General features: G+C 37.2%; 1 protein-coding gene across 1 annotated transcript; it reads left to right on the top strand.

The window, feature by feature from the left end:
* The first annotated feature begins 4623 nt into the window (after positions 1–4623).
* On the top strand, positions 4624–10566 carry LOC110461070. The gene is made up of 7 exons (XM_021514351.1): positions 4624–5004; positions 5968–6091; positions 6513–6636; positions 7152–7270; positions 7728–7923; positions 8740–8937; positions 9810–10566. The coding sequence occupies exons 1-7, from the start codon at positions 4958–4960 to the stop codon at positions 10067–10069; spliced, it is 1068 nt and encodes a 355-aa protein (XP_021370026.1). The 5' UTR covers positions 4624–4957; the 3' UTR covers positions 10070–10566.
* Positions 10567–11411: the final 845 nt, after the last annotated feature.

The raw sequence follows: 11411 nt of genomic DNA, 5'->3' as shown, positions 1-11411 counted from the left end.
AAAAAAAAAATTATTCCTGAAAACTACAAAGTTATTCAAGTTTTAATTTTTCAGATTACCTCCCTTTGTTGGTAGTTTGAGAGCAGAATTGGTAAAAAATCACCTAGCAGGAGAATTCATATTACTCGGTCACTTTTAAAGTGAGAAAGGAAACGGATACATCTTTTTGTTCATTGTGTCATTTTCCAGACATTTAAAAGGTTTTGATTGAATTTTTGGGGAAAAAAAGGGATGTATAAGGTAGCAGAGTACAGTAGCGTACGGTGGCCATGGGTGATATTTTTATACAATGAATAACCCCTGTAATATAACATGTATCAAAATTTAAAAAAAAAATCAGCACTAAAATTGGCATATACATGATGAAGTGGACTATGTGGGCTTCATAATTTAAAAAAAAGAAAAGTCGAATTTGGTTTGAGACTACAATTTTGGGCATTTACGAATCTGTGTCTACACAACAAAAGCTAGCTTTTCATGTAGTCTATTTTTGTACTCAGCACATGTGTAAATATTGTGAAAAATCCACCGGAATGACCTATGCTAAAACGTGAGTATTTCTGTTACCGAGTAGGCGATATTTAATTTCAGACAGGTTTTAAGAAAAACAATTCTACTTGCGGGGGTCAAATTCTGGGTTAAAAATCATGATTTTTTGCATATTTTGGTGTTTTTTGATGTGGTAACCATGGTTTTCAGAAGTCCCAAATCTGGGGAAATCACTTTTTGAAAAAAAAAATGTTCTTCTAAAAAACACCTATTCAAAATGTAGTTTATAAATATATGTATATATGTAGGTGTGTTGTGCAGGATGAATCCGCTATCCATGTTTATCCGAGACATGCCCTTTATTTTTAGGGTCAAGCCATTTCTACTGTACTCTGCCACCTTACAGTATTAATAGTATTTGAGAAACTTTGTAATTGGTTGACATTATATATCATATAGTATATACCATTCATGGTGTCTTGACAAATTACACACTGTGCTGCTTGCTGTGTTTTTGAAATTTCGATAAAAAAAAAAATTAAAATAAAAAAAAACTCATTTCTTTTGTCCACTATAAAATTAAAAAAATAAAATGCCTCCCTCCCTGATCACTTTTCAGAAAAAATGGCCTGAGAACCAGATAATTAATTTTGTATAGCCTTAATGTTGTATTACTTTGTTGATGTTGCTGTTTTTTATATTTTTTAAGGCTGTCATGATTTTAATTCAAAAATCAATACTGTATACATTCTTATTGCCGTCCCCTTCATACTAAGTGCCCTTTAAAAAATAAACACATCCCTAAAAGTTATTAATAAGTCATTGTAATTCTAGTTTATTGTTTAAATTTACACCTAGACCTACTCATGAACAAACTCTTCAAGCATGTTTTGTTTTTGCAGTTGATTGTTTTTTAAGTTAATGTATCATGTTGAAATTTAAAGTTTAAAAAATCCTTTTATTTGATTTCAACTTAACTTAAAAAAATAGTTGCACTGCTGCTGTGTTTTTAATTGGCTCATTTTATGTGAGCTTATTTCGTGGTGCGGCGTCTGTCGTCCGTCTTCAACTTTTCCTTTAAAAGACTAGTTCTCATGAACGTCTGCATGATTGTAACCAAAATTGGTGTGAAACTGGCACAAATGGATCATATTTTGTATAAATGAAGTTGGTGCGCCCCGGGGCGGGGCCTAATTGTGCAAGTCCATTTCATTTTGCTGGTTGCCTGTTGCATTCTAGTACACATGTGTTAGTTTAATATTTTTGTCTGTTGTGTTACACAAACTACAGTACCTTAAAAACTCTTTAATTCGGTCAACATTAATTTTATATCAAGTGATGCATGCTGATTTCTTATCATTCTTTCACCACTGAAATGACAAAAAAAATGGTTGAAATTAATATAAACCTTTGCTCTGTCTGCCTAGCTCTTGGCTAAAATCCAATATGGCGACTTGTGAATGTGATGAACTGCAGCTGAACTGCTATCCTATGGCTATTTTTCTAAGATCTAGAGTAAAGTAATTTTATGGTTGTGTTATTGGTTACACAATTCAGTAACATTTTTTGCATAGAAACCTAACCGTGAGCAATTACCCGGGGAATCATCCTGGTAATTGTGACAGCCTTACTTTTTTTCTCAGTTCACCCGAGTAGATGTTGTGAAAACAAATTTTGGAAAACAGCTAGCCAGAGCTGTTTTCATGGACATTGGAAAATATAATCACCATAATATTGTGCTTGTAATGTTTGGCAGCAAAGATTAATCTAGAATTAAAGTATGGGTTTGAGAGATATAACCTTGACAGACATGGAAAATAGGAAAATGTGAAAGGAAATGTACTTGATCGACAAAACTTGTCTTTTCATAGCCCTATTATATTTTATCATAGTATCCGTAATGACTGATTGCTCGGGTGGGTTTTGACCATTTGCGCTTCTAATGTTTGTACGTTGCTGGTTTATTTTTTGGTTTATAGTCCAGATTTGTCCCCAATTTGTGGGACAAACTGGATAGGAGGTTACGGCGGCACCAGAATCCCCCTGCCACTCTTAGAACAATTAAGTACTGTCTTATTGGAAGAGTGGAACAGCATTCCAATGAGGATGATCCATACGCTGATTAACTCCATGCACATTACTATGGAATTATTGGTCAACAACTAATGACATTTTTGGAAATTTGTTCATTAAGGATAGTTTTTTCTAATGCGTTACTTTAAATCACCACAGAAGTTTACCCTGCGTTTCTTTATCTCTTCATTATATAATATTTAAGTTGCATTTCATTTAACGATTTGTATTTTATTATGTTCTAGGATGAAGAGAGAAAAACAATTTGATTAGGAAGGGGGTCAGTAAAATGAAAATGTGGTGAAAGTATGTTAAAACATTTGTTTTCTCTTGCAGAATGTCTCAAAAGAAAACCTTTGACACAGGAGGCATTCCTGAACGACTTACAGTGGGTGCTGGAGGGTTTAAGAGATGGGACAAGAAAAGATGATGAAGGCAATATTGATGGGTGCATGTCAATGGAATATGAAGATGATGATGATAATGAGGTGGAAGAATCAGAAGAACGTGAGGAGGATGACCGTGACATTGACCCAGGTTATGAACCCCACAGTAAAGAATTGAAGGAGGTGGAAACATCAGAAGAACGTAAGGAGGATGACCGTGATGTTGACCCAGGTTATGAACCTCACAGTAAAGAATTGAAGGAGGTGGAAACATCGGAAGAACGTAAGGAGGATGACTGTGACGTTGACCCAGGTTATGAACCCCACAGTAAAGAATTGAAGGAGGTGGAAACATCAGAAGAATGTAAGGTAGATGACCGTGACGTTGACCCAGGTTATGAACCCCACAGTAAAGAATTGAAGGAGCTGGAAACATCAGAAGAGCGTAAGGAGGATGACCGTGATGTTGACCCAGGTTATGAACCTCACAGTAAAGAATTGAAGGAGGTGGAAACATCGGAAGAACGTAAGGAGGATGACCGTGACGTTGACCCACCCCATGAACCCCACAGTAAAGAATTGAAGGAGGTGGAAACATCGGAAGAACGTAAGGAGGATGACTGTGACGTTGACCCAGGTTATGAACCTCACAGTAAAGAATTGAAGGAGGTGGAAACATCGGAAGAACGTAAGGAGGATGACTGTGACGTTGACCCAGGTTATGACCCCCACAGTAAAGAATTGAAGGAGGTGGAAACATCGGAAGAACGTAAGGAGGATGACTATGACGTTGACCCAGGTTATGAACCCCACAGTAAAGAATTCAATGAAGTGGAAGAATCGGAAGAAAGTGAGAAGTGTTTGTCATCGACTGAAATTATTCCAGGCAGTGCAGATGAATCTGACAATTCTGACATTTATCCAGCATTGAAGTCACAACCGATCATGTTCCAATCACAGCCAATGGGAAACAAGAAAGCAAAGAAGAGAAAAATCGAGGAAGATGAGGATGAAAATCAGATTTTGGATGAAAGCGAAATTGCAAGAGATCTGAAGAATCCCAAAATTTACATCAGACTGATTGAGAAAAACTCACACACAATCAAAGGGAAACGGAAGAAATCGGACCGAGTGTACAATTCAGCTCACCCATGTCCTCTTTGTGACAAGTGTGTCACAAATTTTTCACACCACATTCTTTCTAAACAGCATGAAAACGAAGATGAGGTCCTAGAACTAGGTGACAATCCAGCAGAAAGAAAACGGAAAATCCAGCTGCTACGTTTGAAAGGTTCACATGTCCACAACGTTAAAGTCCTCCAAAAAAAAAAGCGGGGAAGTCTTTATGTTGAGGAGATCATGCACAGTGGCCAATAACGAAGAGGACGACGAAGCAGAGGAGACAGAAAAGGAAAATGACTCACGGTTCTCTGTCGACAGGTATGGGCCATGTCCACAATGCCTAGGATGGATCCTTCAGTGCTCAGTGAAACGCCACCTTAAGACTTGTTGTGGAACTGATTGTGATCAATATTTGAAGATGAGCAAAGGAAACCTCATTGTTCAGTCCGATATCTTGGCCGAAAAGATGGACAGCAGAGCCTCTAAAGCTTTGATAGAAGAAACTTTCAAAATCATGCAGCACGACGAAGTCTCCAAAGTCGCCAAAAGTGATCCATTGATTATTACTTTAGGAAATAACTGGATGTTGCGCAACGTTGGGAACAAACTGATGAGGTGCTACTACACGTCTTCCGTAATGAGGCTAGCTGCCAAATTCAAGTTAGAATTGCAGAAGATAGATGGTGGAGACAAAGATCTAGCACAACTCCTGTCCCCAAAATCCTTTGACAACACCGTTTTGGCTGCCTTGAAGTGCTGTAATCAGGACGATGAAGAAGATTTAAAGAGCCCAACCAATGCTATAAAATTGGGCTACGACATAAAGAGGATGGCTTCAGCGAAGTTAGCAACTGCATTGAAAGAAGGTGACGAAACAGTGAGGAAGGATGCTGAAGGGTTTCTTAAACTCATGGATATGGAATGGGGAACTAAGGTAAATAAACTTGCAAGAGTAACATTAACAGAGCGTGCATTCAATGTAACCAGACAGTTGCCCCTCCCAGAAGACATCAAAGCACTTGCCACGTACCTCCAAAATGAACTGGAAACTTTAGATCTTATGGACTACACTAGAGGAAACTTCAGAAGAATTGCCACATTGACACTAGCGAGAGTCACACTATACAACTGACGTAGATGTCATGAAGTACAGGCAATGAGGTACAGTCAGTCATTACAAATAGAGGTATCACGAGTGACAGTTGTTTGTCAAACTTAAGTTTGTTAAGTTTCAAATTTTGAAAATCAACAAATGAGAGTTGGATAAAAACACTATAAACAACCGTCATGAGTTGTGGAACTTCTTTCTACTTATAATCAGACTCTTTCCCCATCTTGTTGACAAGAACAGAAAGTTCCTCTTTGGCGGGCCTTACATTTTGCCGTTGTGGATTGCATATGTGACGTCGCATTATTGTTGTTGCTGTATTGTTGCGTCATACTTTGGAGGTCACAAGGTCAAATTGTGAGGTCCTGAGTTCTCGGATAAAATTGCCAGGAATATTTAAACGGCATGTGGTTTAACAATTTATTTAACAAACTCTTGCCTTGTTTATTGAGTCGCTTGAGAGTGGTGTAACACATATACATGTTATGATAGAAAACATTTTACTGGTAGGTAACGGTAAATTGAAATGTATGTATAAAGGCCACCTGCCCATATAAACGGCCCTTTAACTTGACTCTCTTAGACTGGCTGTTTTGGACAGGATTAACTATCTATTATACCATTTTGAATTAATAACTGATATATAGAGGATATACAATTACAATTAAATTATAAAACTGATGAATGAATTGTGATATAATTGCATTGAAATATAGAAGTGTTTGGATCTCTCTTCATGCAGCTTTTGCCAGTACACATTTCCTGAAGGTCATATTCCTTGTCTTTCAGGCTGACTACATATGCACAGAGAACGTCGGATGTGAATGGGGTATCCAGAGAATTGAGAGGACAACTCACAGAGTTTGAAACTCACCTCCTTGAAAGACAAGAAGTGGTTGTTATCAGAGGAAAGGTTTGTCAGTTATTAATGATTATGATAAATGTATTAGTGGGATTGGAAGGACATTTAAACCTCCATTCTTAATATATTTTAAGCTAAAATTTTAACGAGATCTACATATCTTAATTATTCTTATTGCCACCCCCATTCTAATTAGTGCCCACCTTTTAAGTTAACCTCCAAAATGGTTAAAAAATGTCTATAACATACCTGCAGGTACTTTTTACAACTTTCATCCATAAAGGACACCTACAGACACATTTCAGACCAAAAATTAAAAAAAAAAAGTTGCCCTCCCCTTCACTCACTTTGTAAAAGTGCAGCACCCCTGGGGTGGCAATAAAAATGGATACATTATTATATCTTAGTCTATTATGAAATGTGTTTTTTTTGAATTTAGACGACTTCTCTTAAACATTTCATTTTATTTTAGACTGGTAAAGGAGTCCCTGTCATACTGCCGCCAGATGTGTTGAATTGCATGCAGTACTTGGCAAATCCTGCTGCAAGGGCTATCACCACTACAAAGGAGAACCCATACTTGTTCGCCAATACTAGTAAGGAACTATTTTCAGGTTATTAGATCTATAGTGCTGGCATATATGCTCTGGGCAGTACAATAGATCATTTTCTCTTTGCAGCAACAATTACGATTCATACAAAGAACTAGTGATGAAACGATGGTTGACAAAATTATTTTTGATGATCGATTGTAATAACCTATAATTGATATTGGGAAAACAACATATTTTGCATATTGAGCCTTATTTGTTAACCCACCATCAAACATCATAAATCATTTTTTACCATGTGAGTGGCTTTAATGTTACCCTTACATAGTTCTAATTTATTTAAGCGACATTTTGAACTACATTTAACTGCATTGTTTCTAATTTATTTATTAACGACATGTCCTTTTACAGGACCTTTCCAATGATATCACATATGTTGACTATTGACCTGTGACCTTGACCCTGGAGTTGTTGACATTTCAAACAAATATGCGAATGACAATCCCCCAGGGGCATAGTGTCTTGTTTGTAAAATTCTTTTCTTTTTTTGTCTTGCATAGACATTGGAGTCTACAGGGCATATGATGCCATTCGGATGGTCACCATGAATGCTGGTCTGAAGATGCCGCATCTTATTAGGACCAGTAACATGAGGAAATATTTTGCCACCATGTTGCAAGTAAGTATAAAATTGCAACCAATAATATATTCAATTCTCTCATCTGTATGTGGAAGATAGAAATATCTCCTTTCATGTAATAAAGGGGTGTATTACAAATGCTTATTACACACTCTTTATTATCCCCATTCGACGCGGTTGGAGGGGATATAGCTTTCCGTAAATATATCATTTTATGTTTGACCTAAATCGTGAATCGTACAACACTAATTTTTACGTAATGTACGCAAAACTTTCGTAAAATATACACAAATTCAAGGTCAAATGTCAAGGTCACAGAAATGTATGCATACAGACTGGCAAGGGGATATTCTCCACTTCGCGGTGCCCTTTTTTAGTTAAAAATACGAGACAGATTTTTGCCTTGTTGTCCACCTTGTCTGACCCCCACCACCAAATTGTGAAGACTGTAAATCCCCACATATTTATAATATTTTTTTTTAAAACAATGTTTTAGGTCTTCAATACGACAGAGACCGAGAGACAGTGGGTTTTAGATCATCTCGGCCACACCATGGACGTGCACCGAGTCCACTACAGACAGACCTCAGACATCATCGAGAGGGTGGACATAGCAAAGCTTCTGATGATACAAGACATGGGGCTAGTCGGCAGATTTAAAGGGAAGAAGTTGGAGGAAATCCAGTTCAATGGTAGTTACCTGGAAATATTTGTCAAAAGTTTACTTTTAACCATGTTAGCCTTGTTTGACACCCACCAACTATAATTATTTTTAATTATTATTAGGTCACAAGTGACCTATTGCCATCCGTCTTCGTCCGTAAACTTTTCACATTTTCGACTTCTGAAGAAGAACTGCTGAATGGATTTTGATTAAACTTGGCAGGAATCATCCTTGGAGGAAGGGGATCCAAATTTGTTAAAATAGGGGTCCGTCCCCCCATGGGGCTCAAAAGGGAAATTTCAGCAAATCTTATAACAAATCTTCTCATATTCGGGAAATGCCACATGTGAACTCTGTTGCACAAAAGGTACATCTAGGTGTCAAGATCTAAGTTTGTTCATTCCGACCCCTTGGGGTCTAGGAAATTAACCAAATTCGCTATAATATTGGTGTTAATAATACATAGGTAATTATAAGGGACCTGACCCACCAGGGCATTGGGGGGTGGGGCCAAAAATGAGTACGCTTCCAGTAATTAAAATTCTCAGGTGACCGTTTACGCCCATGGGCCTCTTGTTAGACTATGCCTTTGTTAGTGTCGCAGACCCCACCACCCATATATTATGAATTTTTTAGTGCCTTCCCACCTCCACCATACTCAAATTTAACAATTATTATTACAGTGGGATTCACTTTTATCATATTCCTGCTATTTGCATATTATTTTAAAATCCAAAACATCAAGATTTATTAATAAATCATTCCTGTTAATTGTATTGTCATGTGCATATTTTTGTTGTTTTTCTTGTACGATAAAAGACGTTTACTACATATCTCATTGCAGATCTACTGGATGAATCTGAGCCTACAGAATCATCCCACTCGTCGACCTCGAATACTAGGCCAGAGGAGTTGGTCTCGAGCCCACAGGCAGCCTCCTCAACATCCTCCTCCGTTGGCCCAACAGCCATAATGGATGAGGATTATATTCCTCTGGAAGAAGAGGAAGAGGAGGTGGAGGAAATGGAATGGCTTGAGAGTTGTAAGTGTAGAACAAAAGTGTGCAACTGTCAAAGCAAACTCCTAAAGGCCAGTAGATTGCTGCGTTTGCAGTTCAAATCAAGCCTCTTTAACGTAATTGTTCAGTCGCATGCCTGCATGCATATGGTGTCACTTAAATTGTCTGGGTTGGATTTCTTGCGACGAGTCTCCTGCACGATGTTCAGTGGAGGTTTGCTCTTCTGCAAGGGGATTCCACCTCAACATAATTGGGTTGTTACAACGTACAAACAACTAGAAGTGAAACGATACACCAACCTCACGATACGATACATATTGCGGTACACGGTTCGGTACAGTCGGTACGATACAATACTTTAAATGCAATGCATAGAGAACTGGAAATTAATCAAAATAATTCATAAATGTTATATCAAAAAACAATTTTATTCAATCATTGACAAAAAAAATCTGTTCATAAAAACTGTAAACCATGTGAGAGGTATTCCAGTAAAATATCTACCCCACGGGGACTCCAGGTTTGTCAAAAGGGGACCACCGACAGAAGTGATTAATTCTAACAGTACCATAAAGCTGTCTTTTCTCCAGCACCCACCATGCATAGAATTTCTTTATTTTGAAGTCCCCCCGTGGGATAGATATTTTACTGGAATTATAGCCCTGACTGTCACGTCACAAACTTTTATCTGTTTCCAAGATATTATTCATGCTATTTTATTGTCTTTCATGTTAGGGCTGTTCCAGAATTAAATGTGGGGGGGGGGGTCAGGAGGCACCTTTTTAGAGACCCGACCACCCATCAAATATTAAAACCGATTTAATATAAGGAATAAAGGGAAATCTGGATTTACACCCCCCCCCCTGGTATTATCACATAATTGTTTTTCTTTTCAGCATCCAAGAGAAAACCCAAAAGACAGAAGAGGAGACAGAAACCTGCTACGAAAAGGCAAAGGTGGTCGGAGGAAGAGGAGGAGGAAATACGTTTGTTGTTTGAGAAGAACTTTCAAACAAATGCTTGTCCTGGATATACCCAGATAGCAGCATGTATTCGGGTCAGTGTGAAGAAAAATGGGCAGATACACAAGAGGACAAAAGACAACATTAAGAAAAAGGTCAGCGCCATGCTGATAAAACAGCGTAATAAGCAGTGACATGCCAAACAAACAGTTCAGTAAAACTACATAGTGATATACATACACTGACTCTTTGAACAATCGAAATACTGAATTAAAGGGATAGCTGTCCCATGGGGGGACTCCAAAATAAAGAAATCCTGTGCATTGTGGTGGTTGCAGATAAATATTGTCTTTTATATGCACAGCACTTAATAAAATTGATTACATCCATAGGTGGTTCCTGTTTGAGAAGCCTGTAGTCCCCCCACTACCCATCAAAACTGATATGTAGGAAATGGTAGGAAAATATCATATCATATTATCCTAGGGCCAGCTCTGAATTACCACCAATTGAATGTTTTCTGTGTGTTTTTTTATTATTGAAAATTGTTAACATTACAAAATATTTACAATATCAATGATATGCCGGTAGCTGTTGTGTCATTTTGACAAGAGTATATTGTAGAAAGTTAATTGGCATAATTGGATAACTTACTACGTTATCTATAATTTCTTTATGGATCAGGTTTTCCTTGTTGCATTACCAAATGCCTTGAAGAGTTAAAAAGTTCTTAAAAGTATAATTCTCTGTAAATTCTTGGAAGTTATAAAAGGTGCAGGTGTTAGAATTCTTTATTATGTCATTGATAATAGTTAATCCTTTATTTTCTATTGTCAGTGTTTATTGTACCAGATAGGCATTTTCAATACTGATTATTTCCATTAAAATAGCTTCCTTATCAATGTACTGTGAGGAGAGACATCCAAGAATTAAAAACATCTTTCCAAATTTGATCTGCAGTTAGCTATAATATCTATATCAATATCTGTTTTAAGTATACTTTGCCATTTACTTGTTAGGTCATCCATGTTAGTTTTAATGCCTTAATAAAAGATTGTATATGTATCATTTTTAGCCCCCCTTCTGCATAGTCTTAATAATAACATCTCTTTTACTTTGTCTATTTTACTATTCCAAAGGAAATAATTATATGTATTCTATCAATCTTTTAATAAGCACCTTAAGTTTTACCATTTTTTTGTCAAAGTTCAATTTTGTTATCTTGTAAAAATCAACATGGAATTAAATCCTTAACAGTGAATTTAGGATTTCCCCAACGTAGACTCCACTCTGGAAAAAAAAATCTTTGCTGTATTTCATGCTACCTATCCAAATTACTTCAGTTTTATTTGTATTTATTCTCAACCCTGATATTTCCAATTCCATTAATGTTCCCTTATTAGGAGTTTTTAGATCCATTAAGAATAACAGAAGTGTTGTCAGCATACTACGATAGTATGTGACCGTTCCGTTCTCGACCGGGGTGGAGCTATGTTCATTCACTCAAACAGCACTGGCCCACACTCATCCGGGAAA

The sequence above is a fragment of the Mizuhopecten yessoensis genome, unplaced genomic scaffold (genome assembly GCF_002113885.1).
Source record: "Mizuhopecten yessoensis strain PY_sf001 unplaced genomic scaffold, ASM211388v2 scaffold10557, whole genome shotgun sequence".
NCBI classification, from domain to species: domain Eukaryota; kingdom Metazoa; phylum Mollusca; class Bivalvia; order Pectinida; family Pectinidae; genus Mizuhopecten; species Mizuhopecten yessoensis.
This window is presented reverse-complemented; position numbering and strand designations above follow the sequence as displayed.

What these genes read in the sequence shown, in the direction of transcription:
- LOC110461070 (XM_021514351.1), top strand. Translation starts at nt 4,958, where the DNA reads ATGCTGAAGGGTTTCTTAAACTCATGGATATGGAATGGGGAACTAAG. An exon ending in ATACTTGTTCGCCAATACTA is followed by an intron (nt 6,637 to 7,151) that starts GTAAGGAACTAT and finishes TGTCTTGCATAG; the next exon opens with ACATTGGAGTCTACAGGGCA. An exon ending in AATGGAATGGCTTGAGAGTT is followed by an intron (nt 8,938 to 9,809) that starts GTAAGTGTAGAA and finishes TTTTCTTTTCAG; the next exon opens with CATCCAAGAGAAAACCCAAA.